Below are 26,750 nucleotides of genomic sequence, written 5' to 3' on the forward strand. Positions count from 1 at the left end.
TCAGGTGATGGATCCCATGGATTTCACTACAAATGAAGAAAACTCGACGAGAGCCAACGAACAACGTGAAAGACAGTAACAGGGCACCTAAAATAATGTATTAAGATTTTCTAGTCAAATATAATAAGAGACTGGTCTAATTTTTAAATTGGAATATTTCTTACAATTTATTATGAAAAGAATTGCCTTTTTTTTACACTTGCACATATATTTTTGTGAAACGTTTACTGTTGATGATGCTATCACATAAAGCTCTTATTTTTTCAAGTGCCAAACTAGATTCAATAAACCCTGTGCCTTGTTTACTTCAAAAGGTGAATTGCCTATGAAACAGATAGTATTTTTTACATATTGTCCAACTTGCTGCTGTGTATGAGACTCTCTGACTTAATACTTCTTTAAAGGTGTCTAGCTGCGGAGTGGCAGAATCTAGAAGCATCTTGCACAGATTCTTTCGGTAGCAGTGAATAAAGAATAATAATTTGGTTGGACCATAGGTAACAGTGCAATTGTAATAAGGCATGGATTGCCACAAACACAGTGTGAAATATGAATGGTTGAGGGTTAAAATGAGATGGTCTCATCATAGCCTTTTAACTGAGTTCTTGTTGAAGATGGGCAGTTCTTCCACTTCTATCACAACTGAGTTTTGACTCGGTTTATATTCTATCTTTTCAAGCGGGTTTATTTTCTCTGCATAGTTGTGTGAACAGCAAAACAGTTTAAAATAATAAACAGAGAACCAAGAAAACAGAAATGCTCTCCTTTTATTTTAGAACCTAAATTAATGTTTAAAAAACTTACTTCCCATGCCAGGGATTCAGGATTCTTTTTGAAAATGCCATTAACCCCTTGTTTCCGTAAGGAAGTAGGTCACCAATAATGATTGTTCATCGGCTATTATTCATAAATGGCTATCCTGCTTTAGAGGAAGAAAATATATGAAAAGCAAATGTAGTGTTCATCCTTATTGTCACTTTGGATTTGGAAAATGTTTCACAACTATGACAGCATCTTCAAAATCTTTCTTTTTGAAAGCTGTAATGAAAAAGCTCCAAGTTTGAACAGGCACACATTTTGAAACCAAAGATACTTGGAGGATTCTGCAGCAGACTGTTGGCAATGCCTTAGCCACAGTTCAGAAGTAGCCAGAAATCATGAACCTAATGAGGAACTTACCCTCTTTTATGAACCAGAAAAGGAGATGGGGATGTTGTGATTTTAAACTAACCGCGGTTTCCTTTGATATCTGAACTTGAGGAACCGTGGTTTGTTTAAACTGTGGTGAGAACAAGCCAGGATCTGAAAGCAGGGTTTGATTCTGGCTTCTTTTCACTAATCATAGTTTAAAGAAGGCGCAGTTCCTCTAGTTCCGATGTCTAAGGAAATAGATTTGGCTAAAATTGGAAGCAGGAGCGTTCAAGAGGAGGAGAAGGGGAGGAATTGTCTTCAGGACCAAGACTCGCTGTGGCTTGTTACTGCAGCAGAATTCCGTGGCTTTGTCTTACATTTGAAGGCCTTATTCTGCAAAGCAGTTTAAATGTCCCGTCTACCCCTTTTCAAAATAATTCAGTACTTAGAAGGCCTCCCTCTCAGGTGTTTTCCTCCATGTCGTAGTAATCAAATGGAGGAAGAAAATGGGGCCTTACCAGCTAGCCTCACTTTTGTAGCCTTGTCCTGCTATGTGTGGCCAGTGGAGCTGCAGGATAAGGGCCATGGCCCTGCGTTCCTCCTCTACAGAATTAAAGAATCTCATTTTCTTAACTGCGGGCACAATCTACCAATACCTTTCTCCTACATATGCTCCACAGCAATGAACGGAAGCTTGACAGAACTACCTTTGTAATATTCCTCCTTTACCTCCGGGGCATTCCCAGTAGAGAGAGATCTTTAATGATGGACATTTTTCATTATCCGAAGCTCGCCCACAAAAGGACTAATTGATACAGGAGATGCATTTGAAGTAACCATGGCCACAAAGTGGCTCTCGGATTGGTGATTTACCAATCAGGTTTACAAGCCTGGGAAACTTGAAGCGATGGCCGCTGAGCTGTCTCATCCCATCCCAAAATATGAGCCGTCAATTTTAAGTTATTGTTTAGTCAACTAATTCGAACACCGGCAGATTTAAGATCTTGCGCTGATTGTAGTGAACAACAGAACTAGCCTGAAACATCCAGCTACATTGCGGCCACAGAGGGCATTTCTCCCTTAAAATGGTCTCTGACTTGGAGGGGCCGAGCCCAAATCGTAGTTAAAACTAACTAGTTTTATTTCGAGTCATGAATGCATGCAGTGAATATGAGAATTTTCTTAACCTGCCCTAAAAAAATTGGGAATATAAGAATCTGTCTTTTTACATTACTTTGATGCTGTGTAGATGTAAAATTAAGATTGAGAATCTTATCTGTAGAGGAATATCTCATTTAATCATTTCTAAACATTTCTTGGATTATATTCTGCAATGAATTTTTGGGCAGGATGCTTATCATCAACATACACTTTTGCTTTTTTTAAGGGATTTGTTTGCTCAAGTCATGATTAATATTCAGGGGGTTCTCATGTGCTGGAATTGATTTCAGGGTGTTAACAATATTTGCTTGGATTATTTAAAAAAAAGGATAGTTTAGTTATCTACTGAATAGGATGCTATTAATCTAGTTAAACAGGACTGGTGTTGGAAGCTTTGACTAGAACATTAAATGTTTAAAAAATTGGTTGATTTTCTACACTTTATGAGCCTTAATAACAATAACATATTGCTTAAATCATAATGCCATTTACGATAACAATCATTTCTGATAACAACCTTCTTTCTTGCTTTACCTCTGAAACATTGTACATTAATGTTTTTAAGAATGTTATAATTTAGAATATTTGGTATTTAATAAACTTTTCAAACAGATTGAGTACCATACCATTCTTGTATTTCTTTCCTGGATTAAACATTAAATTAAGGCCTGGTTCACATAAACCACACAAATAAAGCGGTACCATGCTCCCTATTTAGTTGCTTTTTGGGCTGTTGTTGAGGACTTTTCCAGTCAACTTTTAAAATATGTTTATGTTTTAATATGCTGCTGGCTTTGAATGTTTACTTTTAAAAAAATGTTTTCCTTTTTTTAATGCCTAACTACATATTCTGGTCACCATTGATTTGTTTTAATTTTGTTGCGATGCATTTTCTTGTGTTTCATAAACAGCTTCCAAGAAGCATGGTTAAAAATAATCTACTAAACAGAATTGGATATAAAACTATGCAGACTGCAAATACGGAATTACATGGCTGGATGCATCCTATATGGGAAGAAATATCAGTGCATGTACAAAGCCTGGGAGTTACTGAAATGCAGAACAGATGTGAGAGATACCCTTTCATTTCCTGTTTGTGTGAGCCAAGCCTAATATTCCAGCAGCAGTCAAGGAGTATATGCATGACTGTGTATACACCCTGCATAGCTTCCCTCCAGAGAATCCTAAGAACTGTAGTTTGTTATGGGTGCTGGGAGTTGTAGCTCTGTGAGAGGTACATTACACTTCCCAGCATTTTTCGGGAGGGAAGCCAAGTGCTCTATACAGTGGTACCTCGGGTTACATACGCTTCAGGTTACATACGCTTCAGGTTACAGGCTCCGCTAACGAAGAAATAATACCTCAGGTTAAGAACTTTGCTTCAGGATGAGAACAGAAATCGTGCTCTGGCGGTGCTGCAGCAGCAGCAGGAGGCCCCATTAGCTAAAGTGGTGCTTCAGGTTAAGAACAGTTTCAGGTTAAGAACAGACCTCGGGAAAGAATTAAGTACTTAATCCGAGGTACTACTGTATGTGCTTTGAACGTATGGTGCGCATGCAGCCAGGAAGACTGAAGCCTTGGCGAAGGTGCATACAAACGTACCATTCTGAAAGCAGCAGAAACACTTTAACTGCTCTATAAGCATATGTACTACATCTGCTCTGCGACAATATGCTCTTTAAAAAATTGTTCTGCAGACTTGAACGGAGAAGATCAGTCTGCGGCGGGTACCAATTGGCTAGTGCCGGTGACAACAAAAATACAAATTCCTTCTCTGGAACAGTTTCACAGATTTATTTTATACTAAGGGCTGTGCCACTGCTTGCACAGGGCCCTGCCATTCCCCCCACATTAACCCCCTAGAGCTTCCCTTTCCCGCTCCATGCAACTACTTTGGCTCACTTTTCACCTTCCCAACCCTGTTTGGTGACAAGACCCCGGGCCCCATTGCTCCCTAATACATAATAAACACACATGGACATGATAATTTAGGTTAATGGGCAAAAATAGGCCACAACTTTATTGGTTACAGATGTGAGCGGTTTGACATTGGGTGGAACCAGACTACCGTATTTTTCGCTCTATAACACGCACCCGACCATAACACGCACGTAGTTTTTAGAGGAGGAAAATCCGTAGGCATGCCACCCGTAGGCAATCCCTCCATAACACGCACAGACATTTCCCATTACTTTTTAGGAGGAAAAAAGTGAGTGTTATGGTGCAAAAAATACGGTATATCCTAACTCCTGCCTGTCTGCAGGGAGTCACACTAAGGGTAAACCACCAGCAGGGGGAGCCCTATGATATAGGTCCCCAGTGGGTCCTGGCATGGCCCTAGCCCACAACCAGGCTTCAGACAGGATCCACACTCACCTCTCTGTTGCACTCAGATCACCTCCATTTCCATTTCAGCTTCCAAGTTATGGGTTGACTCCGCACACATATTCTGAGAGTAACCAGATTGAGGCACCGTATAAAACACAGCTTTTGCTGTGTTCACTCATATTGCTGCTGGAACAGATTCACCTCCTTTTGTGAAGGGAAAACAAAATCAAAACATGCTCTTACCGTATGCCCTGCTTTTGCCTCTGCTAATTTGTCAAGCACAGTCCAATTGTTGACAGTCATGAAACCAGATCCTGAAATAGCTGCAGAAATCAACTTGTTCTCATCTGTGGCTATCCATGGCCCAGGAATACTTGGCCTTCCTTTTTGAAAACACCATTACCTTTGACTACACAAAGTTAATAGTTATAAATTCTTTTATGCAGTCATCTCCAGTGAGCAGAGCCCTAGCCAGCATTGTGAGATTAAGACAGCATCACCTGTACATAAGAAAATGTAAACTTTGGTAGTGGTGAGTTTAGAAGGGTGTGAAGATGTTGAGCCCAAATATGTGGGAAGATCGGCCAAGTATAAATAAAATCAGCAAGGACACATCCTTGCCTAACTGCACAGGTGGAAAAAAGTATGTCAGTTAAATGACCAGAAAACCCCACACCTCGAGTTCTGAATGTTCTGCAAGGTTGTGTGGCTTGCCATCATTTTCTTCAGCCAGCATAGTAATTCTAGTACTTCCTTGAATCTTGAGCTATGAAACAACTCCACAAGGTGAAGCTGTGGCAGGAACATTCAACTTGGAACATTTCATTATTTGTCTCCACCCAGGACTTCAAACATTCCAGCTTTTAGCGACAATGTGGAACAAGTTAAAATGGAAAAAAACCCAAATTGGTTTCAATGACCTTGTTATCCTGTGCACTACATTTCATGTTGCTATTAAGACAGGGTTTCGTACATGCACTGACTTAACAGTAACAAGAATTTGTGATTAAAATTCAGGTGCTATTTATGCTTGAGTGGTCTGCCTTCAGTGGGAATAGTGTCTTGAGGGCTGTAATTTAAGGACAATAAGGTCAACTAAGAAACAAGAAATTAATGCTTTACCATCTCTCAAACACAATTAATTTGCAATTTGAAAATGTTCTCCTTTAAAGATGCCCATTAGCTTTAAAGATGGAAGCATAAATAGGCAGTAAAATTGGAGAGCTACACAACGTAAAGGTTATTTTCCCACACTCCCAGCAGGCTACATTAAGGAACCCAGTATTTCTTTCGCCAACAGTCTTGTAAAGATTGAAAAATGAAACACTTGACAAGATTAGTGTAGCTTAAAAAAAAGAAGTTTCCAAAATATAATAAATGAGGATTACTGCAAGTTTTACAGAATGTTTCAGTAGGCATAGGAAGTTTTAAGGCCTAAGTGGACGGTCGTTAATAGATGTTAACTATGGATTTTACTGATGGGTAGAACATTTAAAGTATCAGGCAATGCAAACATTCCAATCCTACAAACAGTACTTGGAGAAGACCAAACAAAAAGTCAAATTAGGAGTGTAAATGTTGAAGGGGGACTTAGCTGGACAGAATTGTGGCACGGCATCTTACAATATGTCAAGAAGGGGAACCTTTGGCCCATCAGATATTGCTGAACTACAATCCCACTGGGAGGGGATGATAGGAGTTCTAGTTCCACCACTTCTGGAGGGCTGAAGGTTCCCAAGTCCTGCGATATGTTTGTAAGATCTGGTTCACTGCAAAGTGCAAACCAGTTTTGGAAAAGGTGAGGCTGAAAAGCCATAAACGCAGACGCCGAGAGAGGAATTTACGTGATTGCAATTGCCCACACTATCTTCCTGATTACTGTCTAATTTACACTTCATAAGCGCACACCCTGTGAATTCTTGTTTGAGGCTTGAGCTTAAAAGTGTTTGGCCTATAGCAGGGGTGCCCAAACTTTTCTCAAAGAGGTCCAGATTTCATGAAGCGAACTTTTGAGCTTTTTTTTAGGAGTGAAGAAGTTGTTGAGCTTTTTTTACAATTTCCCCCCAGAGTTGTTGAGGTTTTTTAGGATTGAAGTTGTTGAGCTTTTGGGGGGGATTTTACCCCAGGAAATAAACTGCCACAGGGGACAGATTAAACTGACCAGCAGGACAGATTAGGTCCCGAAACAGACTTTGGACATGCCAGGCCTATAGGAACAAGCTTTTTAAGAGGCATAGTGGATTTGTTCCATTATTTCTTCGGTGGGAGAAATTTGCTGCAATAACAAAGCCACTGTCCTTGTTTTATATTCCCTGTGATTTGGGTGTAAAACTAGGGCTGTGACATGATCTCAAAAGTGCTCCTGCTCCACACCTTGACAGAATCCAGATGGCAGGAACCATCCTCATTTTGATGACTTGGCCGCTCCATCAACCCCTGGGAACAAAAAGTGACAAATAAAGGCATTACTTTCGCCACACGAGATAGTTTTTAACTTTTATGACTCTGAACTTCAGCGTCTAAAGTGCTCAGATGCTTTATAAGAATTATTCTGAAAATAAAGCCCCCTTTTCCCCACGTAAAAAAAGAAAACCCTTCTGTGTTTCTGGCAAGATTGCCCCTTGTCCCTGTAACACATTTATTTTAGAGGCTTTTCACCGCCTGCAGTAGTTTTATTGCAGCGAGATCAAGTTACAACCGGTTCAGTGAGCTATCAACCCATGAGATAAGAGGTACCCAGGCCAATTTGGTTGAGATCAAACTGATACCGCATATCACCTTCACGAGTAACAGGAATAGAGCAGTGCACACAATTGCCCGAGATTATGTCCTAATCAGCACGTTTTCCAAATTTTCTATCTCCGGGGAATCAACCCTCTATTGACTTTTCTGCTGAGAACCTCCAGGCCTCTCCCACAGAAAAACCTTTTGCCCCAGAATCCTTTGTGATGCCTATTCTTTGATAGAGAGAGAACATCCCTTAAGTACCGTGTAAAGTGTTTTGTGTTTCAAATTGCCCAAGTTCCTCAAGGAATTCTAGAAATCTTCCCTGGGGAGCTAGCTTTCTTGAAGCGGTCATTCCTTTCACGCTTATCTTGGGACAGAAAGGTGGCATCCTCTTTGTTCTCTGAGCCTCACTGTTGTTCGCCCACCACACCCTTCTGGCTGCGCATTGCAGGGGATGATTAGGTCACAGTAGGATAAGAGGTCTTGTAGGAAGACTTGCTCACTTTTACTGATGTTCTCATTGAACCATAGGGTTCCTCTGATGACAGTATGGAAGCTGCTGATTCCTTGGTTCCCATACTCACCCCACCTCCTGGACCATGGACCACTGGAATATTGCAGACCACAGTTATTTTTCTACACGTTACAGCAATTGGAATTTTATAGAATTAAATTTCCAATACAATAAAATGCAATGTAATAAATAAAAGAAGGGATAAAATACTATTAATATTCAGTGCAATGGATGCACTAAATGGAGTCTTCCAGTGCTTCCCCCCCCCAAAAAAAATGTTTAGGGGTACTCTCATTTTTCTACTCATATTGAAATACTGTCCCTCACTGAGGCCAAACTTAGATTCACAAAATGTTTAGGGCATGGGTAGGCAAAATAAAGCCCGAGGGCTGGATCCGGCCCAATCGCCTTCTAAATCTGGCCCGTGGACGGTCTGGGAATCAGCATGTTTTTTACATGAGTAGAATGTGTGCTTTTATTTAAAATGCATCTCTGGGTTATTTGTGGGGCCTGCCTGGTGTTTTTACATGAGCAGAATGTGTGCTTTTATTTAAAATGCATCTCTGGGTTATTTGTGAGACATAGGAATTTGTTCATTCACACCCTCCCCCCAAAAAATATATATAGTCCAGCCCTCCACAAGGTCTGAGGGACAGTGGACCAGCCCCCTGCTGAAAATGTTTGCTGACCCCTGGTTTAGGGGTTTGTATACCCCTGCGTCCCCTCCTCAGAAAAAAGCACTGGATTCTTTCATCCTTCCTATTCAGGTTTGTTCCCCTGCTTTTAGCTCTTTAGTCATCTCTTTTTACAAATAGGCCTTGTACACATTAGCAGCCTACAATGTATATCAAGTCGCATTTGCACATTGCTGTACACACCAGATAGCAGAGTGGGATGTCTTCGCCTGCTGTGCATTAACGTTATATCTGCAACCTCGCTCCTCAAACTCCTATTAATGAAGCTGTTATCTGTGCATGCACAATGGCTGTCTCGAATGCACACACATCGGCTCAATCGTGGCTTATGTTTTGAAAGTGGATGGAAATTGCTTTGAGGGGAAACACATCAAACAGCAGAATAAACGGTAATGTGTCCACAGCCCCAGAATGTTAGGGTTGGGAAGGACTCCCAAAAAACATTTAGTCCAAACTCATGTAACTTTAAGATTACATGCTAATAATATATTCCTTCAGGTTGTCCATACAGCTGAGCTATCTAAAATAAAACTTGTTTCCTTCCTCCTCATTCACAGCTGATAGATCTGGAACAAGAAACATCTGGAAACAAAAGGCAGATGTCTAGAGTTAGGCTACCATTAACACAAACAATAGCAGGAAAATATGTAACAGAGACCCATAAGGGAGTTCTGAACTTATTCAGCACCTGAATTATCTCTGCTGGTATGACTGCAAAAGGTGGTGGGGGACAACGAAAACGTTTTGTTGTTGTGAGTGATTGGATCCAGTTACTTCAAATTGAGAACTTCAATTCCAAGCATCTCATCTCTGTACAAAACAACTGCTTTCCGTAATGTTGAAGAAACAGGCGTCTTTGTATGAACATAAGGAAAAGAAGAGTGCAAATGTGTTTTTAGAGCACTTGAGGCTTTGGGGCAAGGGCTGCAGATCTATGGTAGAGCATCTGCTTTTGAATGCAGAAGGTCCTAGGTTCAAACCCTGGCATCTCCGGGTAGGGCTGGGAAACCCCGGAGACCTGCTGCCAGTCAGTGTAGACAATATTGAGCTCAACGGGCATTAGTCTGACTCGGTATAAGGCAGCTTCTTAATATTCTCTGTACTTGCTTGTACATGTTTTTATTCATCTGTTCCAGTGGGTTCAATGGGTCTAACTCATAGACGTGCAGGAATTTCAGCCTCAGGAGCGTATGGACCCTCTGAAGAGCAAACTGCACACAAATCAATAACAGAAGTTCAGAGGGAAAACAAACTATTCCCAGGTGACAGTGTGTAAAGGACAGTTCGACCCTGTTTTTGTTATAATCACATCTTGCTGAATGGTTTGGCGATTGCAAACGTTAATCTTCAGACACACACACAGCGTAAAAAAGGGAGGAGCTGGAATGGTGACACTTTATGACAAATGTATTTACAAAAGCACTATGCCAAGTTGACAGTAATTATGACATTTATGAGAGCAAGGATAATACTGGTTTGGGTTATTATATGTTCAAGAGGTCACATTGACATTTCTTGCAGATCACCTGAATATACTCTTGCACTGGGGTGTTGCTTAGGGGTTTTTTTGGGGCGGGGGGTTGTTGCCATTATTGATATTTTTTTGTATCTTTATTTTAGATCTTAGTGATATATGTTGAAATTGTTCAATTTGGTTGTGCTTTTTAATATTTTATTTATTGTATATGACTACATTTGTTTGAACTATGGAAGGGTAGCATACAAATAAAACTATGTATGTATGTATGAAGAAGAGGGTGGGAAATCTCTGGGTAAAACTCGTTTTCAAACCTGAGTGACAAAACACTCTCCTCTTATGTGATTTTCAGGAACTGGGAGTTCCAACAATGGAGGTAGAAAATATGTGGTATCCATATGTCACTGGCCAGGCCTCTCTGAGCTCACGGCTGCCCCATTTCAACTGAGCATGGGATCTCAACACTGGTCTTCAACAGATGGGTTAGAAACCACTACCAGGTCACAGCCTGATCTAATGGGGATAGCTGCAGCAGCACCACCACAAATATATACGATATGGGTCCAAATGCATGCTTGGGTTCAAGCTAAGTCTGGGTCTGAAAAGGTGGAAAAGGCTCTAAAACAAATCCAACGATTTCATGAAACATGGGAAGATTGGTGATCATGGTCAGCAAAGTGTCTTTCAGGGAAGTTTGTCTGTCATTAATATTCTTTCCCTAAAACAAAAGCCTCAATATGCTGCTGAGAAAACCTATTCCAGCTGTTAGAAGGGTACTGCAAGTCACACGATGGTTTCTGAGATAAAATTGCAGCAGCGTGTTAAGACTAAACTACTACTAGTATTGCCATAAACTCCAAGACGCAGAACAGCTACTAGTCTCATAACAAGACTTGTGAATTAAAGTGGTTTGAGTGATAATGGTTTGTCGAATACCTCTACAGGAGATTCCCTGTCAAGTATGAATTTAAGTTCAGAAATGGAAATCTATACCACGTTGTCTAGTGTTATCCTTAGAGCAACCTGCAAAGGACATTAGATTGCCCTAAGGTTATTCAGGGAATTTTGTAGATGAAGGGAAGACTTGCTACCAAGTTCTTACAGCCACACAACGCTTTGCCTATTACACCCAGGGGCAGCCCACCCTGTTTTGCAGCCTGAGGCAAAATGGGAAGGTGTTGTTCCCCTGTTGCTTCCACACATACCCCGCCCTTGAAGCCTCACCGTCAGTGATTGTGTGACTGTGGTGGTGGCTTCTGGTGGGATCTTGAGAGGTCCACAAGATCTCGCTGGGATGTGGAAGCCACTGCCGCTGCTTCTTCTCATTTCTCTGGCAGTGTTGGGGGCAAGAAGGGTGCCCACACAACCATGGGAGAAGTGAGAAGAGGCTGTGGCGGCCATGGTGGCTTCCAGTAAAATCTCGCAAGAGTCCCGTGAGATCTTGCCAGAAGCCAAAGCTGCTTCTCCTCGCTTCTATTGGGATGGGGGAGCCCGTGGCAGTGCTGGAGAAGTGAGAAGTGGTGCTGGTTTCAGTAAGATCCCCAGTGGTGGTGTATTGCTTGTGGCGGCACTGGAGAAGTGAGGAGTTGCGGCGGCAGCAGTGGCTTCTGGTCTTGCAATAGCCCCGTGAGATCTTGTGGAGCTCTTGTGAGATCTCATCAGAACCAGGGAGTTGCTGCCACTTCTCACTTCTCCAGTGGCAATGGGAGTGAGCTCATGGGGTTCTGAGCGGGTGCCGCACCTTGGATTTCCCCACCAGGGGCAGCTGCCTCAGTCCACCTCATGGACGGGCCGGCCCTGATTGCACTTCAGTGCCCGAGTACGATTCTGTTTGAAACAGGGATTTAACCTCTATGAGGGACACAGAAACCACACACCATTAGTTTAGGTGATGTGGGGTGGGGAACCAGGCCCAGCCTGAGACATTTGGGCCCCTGGAGCAAATCACAAAATGGCACACACCTCCCCACCAGGGAAGAATGGGTGAGCGAAGACGGGGAATAAAGATCTACACTGGGATCTGCTGCCCTTATGGATCCTGCTGCCCAAGGCAGCCTCGTGGGTGGTGGGAACCTATGGTCCTTGAGATGTTGTAAGGCTACAACTCCCATCATCCTTGGCTGTTGGCCATTCTGGCTAGAGCTGATGAGAGTTAGCTTCCAATAACATCCAGAGGGCCGCAGGTTTATATGGTAGAATACTTGTTTTGTTGTGAAGGACAGCTAATTTTTAAACACATTAGCTGCACATAAACGATGTAGTGTTCATAATTCAACTATTCTGTTTCCTTTCAAGCTCCTTCCTGTTGGATTGCTACAAGATGCTTAAAACATGACAGGTATGAAGCTATGGGCATATGATATTCAACCCCTCTCCACCGGACCCTTGTTTTGCTTTGTTAGGGCCCCTACCTTACCAGCTATGTCTCAGCCTGGTCTCAAGCATGCAAACAGCAATTAAATGATCTACCACAAATCCCTGTGGCTTTACTTTATCATATGGTGTTTTATCTGAAGCTGTAAATTGTGTATGTGTGGTGGGGAATGCCTCAGTCTAATCCAGTGGCATCAGTAGCAGGTGACTCTACTTCTGCAAAACAGAGCAGAGCATACACTTTTGCTATATTCACAACTGTTCTTTAAAGTGTCTGAGAATTAATGCAGCATAACGTGGTATGCTGACATGTAATTTCTAAAGTGGCTCCATGGACAGGATGCAGGATCTGCTCCAGGTATGGTTAGTTCTCTTAGTTCCTAGCCTAGCAAAAATAATGTGATTCTAATTCTAACACAATCCATTGTCTCCATCATGGGGATTAGTCACAGCAGTGCTATCATTTATTAGCACAACTTGCTGCTGAGGGAGGGGGAACATTACTATTTTACTAACTGTGCTTTGTAGACAGAGGCTGTGTACATACTCCCATTTACTCCACACCCAGTGCCCTTCCACTGAGCTTCTTGGGCTTGCCAAGTGAAGGTCGGCGGTTCAAATTCCTGCAATGGAGTGAGTCCCCATTGCTCTGTCCCGTGTGCCCTGCCTTCCGTCACAGTGTCCCATTGCACCAGAAGTGGTTTAGTCCTGCTGGCTACATGACCCGGAAAGCTGTCTGTGGACAAACACCGGCTCCCTTGGCCTGAAAGTGAGATGAGCGCCATAAGCCCATGGTTGCCTTTGACTGGACTTAACCATCCAGGGGTCCTTTACCTTTTTTTCTTTTTTTTGCATGCGACAGCCACAATTCATATTCAAACTGAGAAACAGAATGACCTAGTTGCGTTTTAAGCTGGCAATGTGCACACAGCCTTAAATTTCCTCAAATCAGCAGATCAGTTACAGTGTACCTGATGGCTTATCTCCTGGGAAAATTCCAGGAAAGGTGTTTGTGCTGTATTGGGCATGTGATTCCCTTTCCTCTCACAGCCACCTCCACTTTTACGTTCCCATACTTACACTGTATCTAATTATTATGGAAGGGAAATGTCTGTTGGTTTGGAAGTATTAATCACTAGGAACTGATACAACACAATTTAGTAGGTATGCATAATGATGTATAATGATGCATAATTTATTTTCAAAGGCACAAATTGTATGGGCGGAGTAAAAGTCAAAGACGCTTTTGGTATCATTGATATGCAGGTAGATTTCCTGCTATGCTGGCAGACTAGAGGACAACCATTAAATTTGTTTTCAAGAGGAGTGGCTGAAATGTGTGGATCCCCCAGTCCCCCACATAGTGTGTTATCTCAAGTGTATAGTCTGCATTATTCAAGGATATTAAAATGGAAATATTCTGCTTATTAAACTAGTCATCCCCAAGCTGTTTGCTAGCTGCGAACATGCTGTGAGAAATAAATAAATTAAAATCCTGGTCTTGCCTGCTTCCAATCAGCCTCCACTGGAGAGCATGCTATGGTGCAGTTGGATCAAATATAGTTTTCAAACACAGCCCACACAGACTACAAATAAAACAGAATATCAAGTATGTAAGTTCACTGAAAGGTAGAAACAAATAAAAAGCAAAAAGCAGCAACAGACTGTCAGTCAGAGTTTCTTAAATGTTCTATCCCCAGGGCTGAAAATTACTGAGATCTACCAATGAGAATATGGAGCCAGCCTGGAGCCAGCCACCAAAGGGAGTAGATGGAGGCTAATTTCGCATAATTAGCTGGCAATTGTTGACATCCTCTTGATATCTAGTATCGAAATCTTATTTTGAAATGGCATCTTTTTTTGCTGCAGCAATTTCCTTGTTGCCTGGACGTACACTGTTCAGCTTTCCTCCAGCCAAGTACAGATACAGTACTGGCTTTAGAAATCTCATAACTAAGGCCATACATTTAAAGAACATGATGTTTAGGTGCCCAATGAAGACATTTTCATTCAGGAAGTTTTTCCCTGAGGTGTAACCCAGTCATATATGGAAGATCAATTTTATATATGATTTTTTAAATAGTTTGAACGGATGGTTTTATTGCTTTAGAGTTTGTTGAATTTATTTTATTGTTCTTAGAGTTTGAGTTTTTGTCCCCACCCACCATATATACCCTGTAATCTGCTTTAATGGCTTCATGCCAGGAACTGGTCTATACATATAATAATTAGTCCCCCAAATCTTAAAAAAATATTTTAGGTCTTTCTGTCTTCTATGAATTTGGTGGTAGAAATGTGTTTGATTTATTTTAAATATCACTGGCTGGCCTTTACTGCACAAATTTATTCTATCTGTTGAACTGTGAAGAGTTACAAGTGGATTTGAGTAACCTACTTTTTATTTTTTAGCTGAGTTATTCTGACTTAGAATATAAACAAATGCAACTGATTCATTGATTTGTCTGTTGCTGTGGGATCATGTTATAATTTGACTGAAAATGCTCTCTCTCCTTGTCTCCTTGAAAGAAGCTGGTGACCCAATATTCCAGGCTGAGATTTGGGACAACAGAGATGGCACTGGGTTATTACTTTTATCTATGGCTCTAGATTAATTCCAGAAAATAGTTCCAGCTATTTTCCAAACATGAGAGAAGAGAATGTTCTGATCCTGGTAAGTTTAAAATAACAAAACAGGGATGAGAACAAATTACCTACTCTATAATGTATTTTTTGTTCTGGTTGAGTAAGCTCACAACGAAGGCAGTGAAAATAATCATTACCCATAGCCCAGTACAGAGGTATAATGTGCTAGAAATAATGAACTGGTTTTCAATGCATACTATTTTAAACTCACTTTTGAATATAATTAATGCTATAGTTTAATGCACATTTGGAATGTACGGATACACCTGAAGGATGTGATTTATTATTATTATTATTTGCAGGTTTATAAGCTTCTTTACAACCATGTTCATAGCTTGTGAACAATGGCAATAATCTCATAACTTTGACCTTGTTGTAACCACTTGGCCAGTGTTGAGGTGCCAATTTTTTCAGCTTTTAAGTACGACCACTTTTAGCCTATGGTAAATGTTCATGCGAGGCTTCTGCCAAAAGGCCTGATCATTACTGAGCATGCATTTGCAAATCTTTAAAGTAGGTTGAGAAACAAGGCAGTAAACTAGGATGTAAGCCAATGGGGGAAGCTGCAAGGATTGCTTCACCATGGGCAAAATTTTTGAAATGTCATTCAGATTTATTTTTTTCTTTTTTAAAGTATCCCACCATGGTTGGAATTCAAAGAACTAGTTTTCCATGAGGAGCTTGTAGTTAAACTAATGGAATTATGACCTTGAACAACTGACCCTCTAGTAGTGTTGCAAAATGCTTTTAAAATCCACTTGACATGCAATGGGGGGGGGGGATTTGCTTAAAATGCGTCTAAAGCCTATTTGGACTAATAAAACGAGTTTCATTGATCTTTGGATCCAGCCCTATGTATACCATTCTTCATTTCCTATTCCAATTAAGTTTAATGGATGAACTGAAAAAACATTATTCCAGTTAAGCAAGTTTATAAGATGGCAAATCCTTCTGCCCATCAAAAGCTTCCTTATACAGTAATTTTAAACATTTGTTTGAACTCCTGTCATGTTCTGCAGAAGCAAGTTGCTAAATATTGATGCAAAATATTTCCTGCCCTGTGGGGCTGAATGTGTGACTTTTATAGTACACTTAATTTATTTTTGTTCATGGACATGGAATCTGAAATCTGATCTATTGGCAGTGTAAAAAAGAAAATTAGTGGTAAAAACCTTGTGGACTTTATTGTTTCTGAACAATAAAGTCTGGAAGAGTTGGGCTTAGTGAGCTTCAACAGTCACTGTTCTGAGCATTTGTTTTGAGTGCTGGTGGTTAATAATCTGAGTTTATGAGCAATTTTTTTATAAATAAGGTGAATGAATCCTATACACTGAAATAGTCCACTGAGTTCAGTGGGGGGTTACTCCTAAGTAAGTGTGCAGGTTTGATTTCTAGTCTACAGTTCTCTCTCATGCAATGTGATTCTTATGTCTACAAGCCAAATGGCATACACTCCCGTTTGAGGGACACATTGTCAGAGCTGGCTCCTGGTCCCAGCTCACAAAGGACCAACGCTAGCCGGTAGTAAAGTATTAAAGTCTTTATTGAAGAATAGTTTCCATTTCCAAGCCTCAGCGCCCCAGCTCTACGTCTGGAGTTTAGACCGGCGAAGCTCCGTCTGAGTCTCCGCCCCCTGTACACCAGTTTAAGACTCTAATCTTACTCCACCTCTCCCTTCTCTCCTTTCTCCTCTGGGTCCTGCTGCCCCCCGGGGTCTCCTCCCTCCTGGACTCCTCTGACGCCGACGTTGCCCCTCCTGACTCCTCCCGCTCTCTTCGGCGGGCTTTAGGACTTGGCTCCCTACCCGGGCTGCCAACAGTGCCGCCTTCCTGTACATTTGAACTTGGCGCGCGCGCGCGTTTAACCTTCCTCTTAACCGTTTCCTCGCTCCCTGACGGAGGCGTGGTCACTCCTGCCTCATGTTCTCCCGCTGGTAGTGCGCCGCCTGATCCCGATGCCTGTGACTCCTCCCCCCTACTTCCCTCTGGTGTGGACGCTGGTCCAGATTTCCAGCTGCTGCTCTCTGAGTCCCCTCTGGCCCCTTCTCCCTGAAGTGCCCCCCTGGGTACTCCCCTTGCCCTGACCATGGGAGCCCCTTTTTGTGAATCCTCTGATTCACTGGACAGACTCAGAGACCTCGGATCGCTGTCATAGCTGACATTTCCTTCGGACTCCTCCCCTTCGCTCTCCATTTCCTCCCTCTCCTGTGCCTCTGCTCCTGAACCCCTGACACACATATTTCCTTATTTTGTTGCGTTGTTAAAATATCATCATTCATTTGAAGCATGGCAATTTTGATTGGATATTTATTGTTAGGATTGAAGGGGGAGCTCCCCCATCACAGATAAACGGTAAATGACTGGCGTCTATGGGGTGCGGCTTTCATCTCACTTTCAGGCCAAGGAAGCCGGAGTTTGTCCACAGGCAACTTTCCGGGTCATGTGACCAGCATGTCTAAACCGCTTCTGGTGCAACGGGACACTGTGACAAGTGCCAGAGAACACGGAAATGTCATTTACCTTCCCGCTGCAGTGGTACCTATTTATCTACTTGCACTAATACTTCGTATCATATCATATACAGTTGTACCTTGGTTCTTGGACCTAATCCGTTCTGGAAGTCCGTTTGACTGCCAAAACTGTTTGAAAACCAAGGTGCAGCTTCCACTTGGCTGCAGGAGCTTCGAACTTTCGGCTTCCAAAAAATATTCAAGAACCAGAACACTTCTGGGTTTTCGGCGTTTGGGAGCCAAAACATACGAGTACCAAGGCATTCGAGAACCAAGGTACAACTGTATATGATACGATATATTATATCATAGATACATATGATATAGGGTATCCCATTTATTTTGAGTTTCAGGGTCACATAAATTTACTTTGGAGTCCAGGGACACATTAACTTTAGTTCTTTTAAAGTTTATTGTTTCAAACAAATTTTGGAAACTATTAATCAATGCTGGCATCATACCAATCTTCTATTTTCAGAATTCTGAAGCTGCCTTTTCTCAAAAATATTAACAAGGTGGTTTGCAAAAACCAAACACCGTAACAAAACGTAGAAGCATACAATAAATCCATAAACATTGTACAAACTCAGCATTGAAGAAGACATTAAAGCCAGCGGTTAAAAATTCTCTCACAAGACATCGGGCACAAAATAAATAGTAATTATAAGAGTAATAATAATAATAACCTATTTCATGCTGACTTATATTTACATTGCTCGCTGAGTACACCAAGTACAAAATTTTAATAAAAAGAAAAGGAGGAATTTGTGCCTAATTAAAAATTAAAGCAAACTTAATAATGTTCGAGACTGGATTACTACAATGTGCTGTGTGGAGCTTTCATTGCACTAGGTCTGGAAGCTGCAGGTAGTGTAGAATGCTGCAGCACAATTGCTGACAGGAGTTAGCATAGAACACCTCTGCTTAGGGACCTGCCCTGGTGGCAGATGTGCTACAGAGCCAAGTTCAAGGTGTTACTATTAGTATTTGAAGCCCATAACAGCTTGGGACCAGCTTGCTTGTGATATTACCTTACCCAATTTATTCCCACTCAACTGCTTTGATCTGCGGAACTGGTCCTGTTGCAGGTGTCACTTAATTCCTGTTCCACATTTCTAATAAATTGATTTTTTAATGTGGCTGTACCCACGCATTGGCACTCCCTGCATATTGACACCAGGCAGGTGCCTTCACTATACTTTTTCGGCACCGGCTAAAAACATGTTCACGTGGAACATGTTTTAATCTGGTTTTTAGCTTACAATTGATTTTACTTAGGTTTTAAATAGTTGGTTTTAAGTTTCTTTACTGATGATTTTACTGTTTCATTCTTTTTGTAAAACACTGTGAGGTTTCATTACAATCAAGCATTTTTAGTGCATAATGCATGAAGCAGGCTAAACAGGATTGCTTTGTACCGGGACAAACAACAGGAGAAAGAAAGCATCATATTTTAAATGGCTCTAAGGGGGTGGGGCGGGGTGTTGCTCTGTACATGTTGTTAAACACCAGAGACTTCTGTAACTTTATCCTCTGCCTAACACGCAGGCATTTAGCAGGTGAAACTTTTCCTGGCATGTCTATGAACGAGCGTGTACCATTTCAAACGTATTCCGCACAATGCATTTTTAAAATGTGACTGTGAAGTTGCTTTGAACTGTTTTGTTTACACTGTGTTTTAATAAAGGTATTATTCTACACAACTTTTAGAAGACATCTGAAGGCAGCCGGGAAGTAGGTACATCTGAAGTTATCGGGAAGTTTTAAATGTTTGTTTTATTATGTTTTTATATGTGTTGGAAGCCACCCAGAGTAGCTGGGGAGACCCGCCAGAGGGGCGGGGTATAAATATCACCATCACCATCATATTTTTAAAAAATGATTTTTTCAAAGTTTAGAAGTGTCAAGTAAGAAAAAAATAAAACACATATCCCTTTGGCTTCCCTCCTTCCCCATTTGTGGATCCTTGTGTTATAATTATTCCCCCTGCATCTCTTCTACCATTCCAATTTTTACTAATCCTTATTTCATTTTTTTTAGCTATACGTTTTACATCACCCCTGCTAATGAATTTAGTTGTTTAAAGTAGTTTTTCAGGTAAATTATATACTTTCCCCATTATTATTATTGTTATTCGTTACATTGACTGTTAATTAAGGTCCTGGGACCTTAAGGTGAATGGGAGAATAGTAAGTTGAAATGCAAGATAATAATAATAAATAATAATAATAATAATAATAATAATATATTGTTAAGCAAATTACTACTATTGCTACTATTTACTTCTAGCTTCACTCCTGCCACCCCATTCCAAAAAATCCCCTCAGTTATCATTATTATTTATGAAGGGCCCTTCTAGCTTTACTCTTGCCACCCCACTCCCCCCAAATCCCTTCAGTTATTATATTTAACATTATTATTATTATTATTATTATTTACGAAGGGTGCTTCTAGCTTTGCTCCTGCCACCCCCCCCCAAAAAATTCCCATTATTAAGATTATTGAAGGGCCCTTCTAGCTTCACTCCTGCCACCCCACCCCCAAAATCCCCTCAGTTTGTTTATTTATCTATTATTATTATCATCATCACCACCACTACTACTACTACGGGCCCTTCTAGCTTCGCTTTGGACACCCCTCCGCCAAAAATGCTCCCCTCAGCGCCCGACCCCTCCTGCTCCCTCTGAGGCGAGCGCGACCGACGCGCAGCTCGTGATGGAAACGCAGGCCGAGCCAGGAAAAGGTGGGAGAAAGGCCGGGCGGGGCTGCGCGAGCTGACGCGGCCACGCCGCTGCGCTCGAGCCGGGCCAGTCGCACAATTATGAGAAAGAGCCGCCAGGCCGCTCCTGCCGCTGCCGCCGCCGCCGCTGTTGCTGCCTTCGCCGCCGCCGCTGCCCTCCGCTCTGGATCCCCAGCCGGAGCCTCCTACCACGAGCCTTCGCCGCTGCTCCGGCCGCCCCCTCAGGCGCGACTCCCCGCGGGCCCAGTTCGGAGCGACCACCTCGCGCGGCGGCCTTCTCTCCTTCTTCTTCTTCTTCCCGCCCGGCCCCGCGCAGCAGCCGCCGCCGAGCTCAGCGCCGATAGATGGAGACAGGCCCCGCCACCGCCGAAGCCGAACCACGAGCAGGAGCAGGAGCCGACGCCGCCCGGCGTGAGGAGAGCCAGAGCCGCCGGCGCCGAGACCCCGTTGCCCGACCCTGAGGAGAATGGTGAGGGTGGGGGAGAAGAAAGGGAAGCGAAATGGGGGCCGCAGGGGGGGGGGGCTGGGTCTCTCTCTCACTCTCTCTCTTGCCTGGAGCTGAGGAGAGTTTCCCCCGAGGAGGGCGCCATAGTCGTCCTTCCCGGCCATGCGAGGCGGCTTGTGGCTGGGAGTCGGGCTTAGCCCCGGAACCAGCCCCTTCGTGGCTCCAATAAATCTGCCGGGAGCCCTTGGAAGGAGCGAGATGGGGGTCGCCGCGCAAGCAGGTGGCTTGGGGGGGGGGCAAAAGGCTTCTGGGCCCCTGCGCCACGTTCCTCCTCTTAGGAAGCGGACGATCCGTGGCGCTCACGGCACTTTTAACATGAGTAACGGTAGCAGAGAGAGAGAAGAAATTATGGGTTCCTGCCCCGAGGAGCATACAGAAGCAAGCAGGGGTGGCGTGGTGCTCTCCAGATGTTCTTGGACGTCAGCCCTGGCTCCATGGCTAGTGATCGAGGTGATGGTGGGAATTGTAGTTTAGCATATTATTTTCGTTGGCTGGATGGTGCCAAAGGGTGTGAATGGAAGGCACTTAAGGCCCTTAAGGAAATCCTCAAACGCCTCCCTGATCCTACCGCAATGATGGGAATTGTAGTTTAGAATATTATTTTCGTTGGCTGGATGGTGTCAGAGTGTATGAATGGAAGGCACTTAGGGCCCTTAAGGAAATCCACAAATGCCTCCCCAATCCTACCACAATCTCAGACAATTCCTGCACCCCAAGGCTTCAGAAAACAGTAGCAAAGGGACATAACAAAAGGTAACAAGGCTGGGGATTCTTCTCTCCCCCCCCAAAATAGTGCAGAAGGATAGGTTGGTCTATCGTGCCCATTAGGCATGATAGCCTTGGTTGGGTTCAGAGGCAGAATGCCATTAAATGCCAGTTGCTGACCACTCTCAGCCAAACCTACCTCACAGGGTTGTTGTGAAGTTAAAATGGGGAGGAGGAGGAAGAAGAAGAAAAACATTGTGTTAAAAAAAAGGTTGGTTACTGAGAGGCAAGGGCAGGAGAGTTAGACTTCTTTGGCTTGTCGCTTGGAATGAGATGCTGGACAAGAAGGACCTTTGGTCTGACCTGACAGAGAGTCTCTTATGTTAACAAGTCCCTCCCCTCTTAAAAAAACATTTGATTTTCAAACTGAACGCTTCCCACATGAAGAAGATCTGCATAGCATATTGAGCCATGGGCTCATGGGCGTGGGCAGGAGGGGCAGCTGTCCCCCCTCAAGTAAATAAATAAAAATATTTGACTAAAAGTAGAAATTGTAGAAAGATTTTAACAGATTTTTCTGAGCACTTAGGGTCAAAGTAATTTAAAACAGCTGTTGTTCAGACATTTCATTCTGAATATGCTAGACAGAGGGTGTTGACAGGTGGATGTCCCACCCCCCTAACATAAATCCTTGCAACATCCAGGCTATTGTTACTCCTGGGGTTTTCCTTTGTTTTTTAGTCCAGCAGTTCCTGGAAGTGACACCTTACTACAGTATTTCCATAGGATGTGACTCCTATGGTGTCTTAATAAATCAGAAAGAGGCTAGCATGCAGCCTTTTTTGTAATGCCCATAGATAACTATCACAAAACTATGCAAAGCAGATAAGCTTTATCTCACTTCACCATCACTGTGCCTGCCAATCCCACAGTCTACCCATTCAGATGCCTCTAGCATGTAAGGTAGCTAATTTGATATGGGGAGGGGGAAAGGAGGCCACTGGGCAGGACTTCTTAAATATTGTGTACTGCAGCCCCCTCCCCCCTCGCAGACATTAGACCACCTTTGCTGTTTGCATGTAATGCTCTTTGATATATCAAGGTAACAATTTAAGGTACCATATAAAGCAGGGGTGTGGAATGAGATATTGTTGGAACCCAACACCCATTAACAATAGCCAGCGTTGCCAAAATCTGAAGGTTCCCACCCTTGACATAAGGGATGGGGAGAATGATAAGCAGCATCTTACAGCTGCCCATAGACACACTCTTAGTTCTGCAGAAGACAAACCTGTAGACACGATACCCATTATTTCCTCAACGAAGTGTTCTCTATCTCCTTGGCTTCCATATTACTCCAGACAGCAGTGACATACTGATCCTCTTACCCCCACAACTTCCTACCAAGTACAGAGATTCATTAAAAACATCTCTTCTGCCACTTCCGCTCCCTTTCACATGTCTGCAGCTGGGCTTCAGCAGGTGTGCATAAAGTGGGAGTGTGGGAGTTGGGTGGATTCTTTGGCATCCCTTTTTCCTGGCACCTGTGATGGCTGTATCCACAACAGTTGGGGGGGGGGGGAGGCACATTTTGAAAAACAAGGCCACCCAGATTCGAACACACACCTAGTTGTACATCACAGCTCAAATTGGGATTTCTTGCGAATCTTAATGCACCACAAAATTGCGCATTTGGAATAGTCTTGAATAGCATCTGTGGATACTGGACAGCTCTTGGAGATTCATAAAAAATGATCACCCAGCTTTTGTAGGGTGCCTAACTAGGCCCCTTCACTTATCATCCCATCACTGGAACTAGTACAATCTTAAGGTCCTAAGATCAGCTCTTCATGTGCCAAAATATGTTTCAAATGCTACGCTATGTCTTGAAACAAGTTTTGTAAGAGCAAAGGCTAAGGTGTCAATGGCCACACAACCTCTGGCTTAGACTATCATTTTACTCATGTGGCCTTGCTTCCCTAACATTAAAGGATGACTTTCAAACAACATGGAAACGAGCAGTGGTAGACTAATTGCTAACTCTAGGTCTTACCCCACAGCTTTTACTAGGTATGGGCTTTAAACAGGCAAAAAAAAAAACCCCATTAAACAGTGTGTGGTTGAGATTGAACATCAGTCAGATCTAGCCAGATTCCCAGATTTCATCATTAGTGAAACCAGTAGGTATCTCACCACCTCAATGGCATATTTAACTAATTTGAAATACCAAAACAGTGAAGAGCGTTCACTCTGGCTCATTGCCAGGCTCTCCCTTCAGCCATCCAGGAAGGCCATTTTAGGAAGACGCCTTATGAGGTGAGAAAATGCCCCTGCAGCTCTGAGCACATAGAAACAATTGAACGTGTTTTTATCCAGTATTACACAAACATACGTGCTAGGTTTATCCTGCCGATAATACACAAATTTCCAGGGCACATAGGACAATTCCATATCTCCTTACTGCTCCCAAGATATAAATCCTGATATATTCAGTTGCCAGATATTGTGCTGCTATGATTGACATACGTCAGGCAGCAGGTCTAAAACTGAAGGTTTGATTTACATGTTTTACATGTTTTTAGCTTATGCTGGTCTACTGTAACTGAGAGTATGAGTACGTGCTGCCCTATTGCCTATCTAGCATGTTTTGTTTATGTATGGAGGTGCTTTTATCTTATGCTGGTCTATGACCATAATAAAAATTTGGATTGGATATCTGTGACAACAGCTCCAAGCTTATGCTGAAGTGGTGTTTCTGTCCAAGCAGATTGGCTGTGAATATAATGCTTCATGCTTTAAGCAAAACATTTAAGCAATTACTAGCAATATTTTGTAAATACCTATTCTCAGTTGAGCTTGAAAGGAAATTTGGAGGTTTCGTTCACTCCTTGGTAAGTTCAGGCCTCTTTTTATACTTTCCTAGGACTTGTTTACACAGTTAAGGTTTAGAGGTAGTTGGACTGCCTCAGGATTGTCAGCAGAAAGGGCATTTCAGCCGTGTAACCTTTCTGTCAGGTCATTCATAGGTCATTGTGCTTCTCTCTGAAGCTACCACTCCCCCACTAGAAAAAAACAATCTGTCTGTTGCTTTCATGATCGCTAACCCTAAGAGGAAAGAGAAATGAAATGAAGAGTCCTTGATGTTGCCAGGGGTGGTTTACTCTCTTCAGTCTCTGATTTACCCCTTGAGTGTAAATGTTTACACATGTTTATGGGAAACTTAAGGGACACGGGTGGCGCTGTGGGTAAAACCTCAGTGCCTAGGACTTGCCGATCGCAAGGTCGGCGGTTTGAATCCCCGCGGCGGGGTGCGCTCCCATCGTTCAGTCCCAGTGCCTGCCAACCTAGCAGTTCGAAAGCACCTCTGGGTGCAAGTAGATAAATAGGGACCGCTTACCAGCGGGAAGGTAAACGGCGTTCCGTGTGCTGTGCTGGCTCGTCAGATGCAGCTTGTCACGCTGGCCACGTGACCCGGAAGTGTCTGCAGACAGCGCTGGCTCCCGGCCTATAGAGTGAGATGAGCGCACAACCCTAGAGTCTGGCAAGACTGGCCCGTACGGGCAGGGGTACCTTTACCTTTACCTTTTATGGGAAACTTAATTCAATAGGCCTTACTCCCAAAACATGGCGATTGCACTGCAGCCTGGAATAAATGAATAATTTTAAGTAAGGGAGATTTCTCCAGATTAAGTGACCATGCAAATAGGAGTTGCAAATTATTACTCTCCTTAATTCAGATTTCTGGTTATGTTAAATGATCACGTGTTAACTTGGATAGCTCAGTTGGTAAAGAATGAGACTCTTAATCTCAGGGTTGTGGGATTGAGCCCCATGTTGGACAAAAAGATTCCTGCATTACAGGTGGTGGGACTAGATGATCCCTGTGATCCCTTTCAACAATTCTATGATTCTATGATAGTCAAGAAGCATTTTGAAAACGGTTTGTTTTCATTCTATTTAGGTGAGTTTATTTAAATGTATGCTAAGACATGTGATACAAAACGTACCTTTAAGCTATGTAAATATTACTTATGTCTTTCTATTGCCAGTAGCTCAAGAAAACAACAATCCTAGAACTAGAAATCATATTCTTATAGATGTCTGCTGCAGTCATATGTGACCTGTAGTAGGTAGTGGATTGTTTAATTTTAATTAGGTACTTCAGTAATAAAACTGGCAAATTGAAAATATTGTTTGAGGTGACTTTAAAATGTTACATTTTATTTACATTTATTTATTTATCTGTGGAAATTGAATTTCTTGGGTGTGTTTCTTTAAGAATTTCAGAAAAATGAATCTTGGTTTTTTACTGTGCAGATACTAAGATTAGTTACTTGTATTGTGTCAACTATCTGTCAAAGTCAGTACAACTGTTACATAATGCTTCTTTAAGTTTTTGATGCGTATCTTGTTCTGATTCTCAAAACAGTTACAAAGTTACTGTTCTATTTTTAGAGTTTTACAGTCTCTAGTATAGGCAGCAGCTGTTTTAAGTGCATTCAATATGTGCGCAACTGCACTCACTCACATTGCTCCAAATCTGGAAGTGACCCCAAAACGGGGCGGGGCGGCCTTATGGGGGCCCCCCAAGATACGGGGGGTCTGGAACGTAACCCCCGTGCAAATCAGTCACTGCCTGTAGTTGATTTTTTGTTCTCTGTTCTCATGTTATTGGAAACAATTTAAAAAATAACCTGTTTGTGCTCTGTGTAGACAGTTGCTGCTGGTACAGTCTGATAAAAGACTGCGCAGCAGACAGCTTTAACTGTAACTCATTTCAGCTCTTCCTAGTTTACATCAGATGTACTGCACTCTGCTAGGCCTATTTCATGTTGTGGAAAGAAATAAGTTATGGGAAAAGTGCAGATTCCTAAAACAAACATAAATGGTTGTTTGGTTTAAAGCAAACCAAACGGTGTTCCTTGGAGTAGTTACACTTTTAAGTTATAACTAAGCTGATACTGTAGTTTCTTTGTTTGTTTTAAAAGGCATCAGCAGACTTGATGATTGCAGTTTGCATAAAATATCTATGTTTCTATTAAGTTTGTATTGCATGAATGAGTTGTGTTTGCACTGAGTAGACGTCAATCCAGGGAGCTGCAAAACCCATAGTAAGCAGTCCACGACTATCTTAAGAGCATGCACGTTTTTTCAGTGTGATTACAAGTGTTTAACTTGTAAGTGAGAATTGGACTGAAGCCACTTTTTACAGTTTGTTTATAAGTTGCTATACTTGGCAAAC

The 26,750-nt window shown here is 42.5% G+C and overlaps 3 protein-coding genes across 11 annotated transcripts in view; 2 read left to right on the top strand and 1 right to left on the bottom strand.

Annotated features, from left to right (window-relative positions):
* Nucleotides 1–2,917, top strand: part of SPPL2A (signal peptide peptidase like 2A) — a 40,258-nt gene extending 37,341 nt beyond the window's left edge. For all 6 annotated transcript variants that reach the window (XR_014504574.1, XR_014504575.1, XM_083412088.1 and 3 more), the window contains one exon: nucleotides 5–2,917. Coding sequence is in view for 4 of the 6 variants with exons in the window: in XM_083412088.1 (XP_083268214.1) it covers nucleotides 5–79 (75 nt within the window). In the remaining 2 variants the exon portion in view is untranslated. The remainder of the gene's footprint in view (nucleotides 1–4) is intronic.
* Nucleotides 1,991–25,456, bottom strand: LOC310663841 (uncharacterized protein). 3 transcript variants are annotated; one of them, XM_083412321.1, is made up of 6 exons: nucleotides 25,105–25,456; nucleotides 20,215–24,727; nucleotides 13,912–13,992; nucleotides 7,851–13,169; nucleotides 6,994–7,056; nucleotides 1,991–5,689 (listed from the first exon to the last, which is right to left on the bottom strand). In XM_083412321.1, the coding sequence occupies exons 2-3, from the start codon at nucleotides 20,905–20,907 to the stop codon at nucleotides 13,960–13,962; spliced, it is 726 nt and encodes a 241-aa protein (XP_083268447.1). In that variant the 5' UTR covers nucleotides 20,908–24,727; nucleotides 25,105–25,456; the 3' UTR covers nucleotides 1,991–5,689; nucleotides 6,994–7,056; nucleotides 7,851–13,169; nucleotides 13,912–13,959. The 3 variants fall into 3 exon arrangements, 1 of the variants encoding a protein (XP_083268447.1); XR_014504602.1 differs by lacking the exon at nucleotides 25,105–25,456 and having other exon boundaries at nucleotides 20,488–20,591; XR_014504603.1 differs by lacking the exons at nucleotides 20,215–24,727; nucleotides 25,105–25,456 and having other exon boundaries at nucleotides 7,851–7,954; nucleotides 13,912–15,796.
* The window catches only part of TRPM7 (transient receptor potential cation channel subfamily M member 7), a 73,161-nt gene continuing 66,754 nt past the window's right edge, over nucleotides 20,344–26,750 (top strand). Inside the window, exon 1 of one of the 2 annotated variants that reach the window (XM_083411755.1) lies at nucleotides 20,344–20,767. In XM_083411755.1, the coding sequence (XP_083267881.1) occupies nucleotides 20,765–20,767 (3 nt within the window). In that variant the 5' untranslated portion in view covers nucleotides 20,344–20,764. The remainder of the gene's footprint in view (nucleotides 20,768–26,750) is intronic. The other variant, XM_083411754.1, reaches the window with a different exon arrangement.

Source organism: Podarcis tiliguerta, assembly GCF_965153285.1.
Source record: "Podarcis tiliguerta genome assembly, chromosome: 14".
Classification (NCBI taxonomy): domain Eukaryota; kingdom Metazoa; phylum Chordata; class Lepidosauria; order Squamata; family Lacertidae; genus Podarcis; species Podarcis tiliguerta.

Coding starts and splice junctions, on each gene's coding strand:
- LOC310663841 (XM_083412321.1), bottom strand. CDS start 20,907: ATGGCCGGGAAGGACGACTATGGCGCCCTCCTCGGGGGAAACTCTCCT. Junction 13,993..20,214: donor AGGAGGGGTCGGGCGCTGAG/GGGAGCATTTTT, acceptor TTTTATTTGTAG/TCTGTGTGGGCTGTGTTTGA.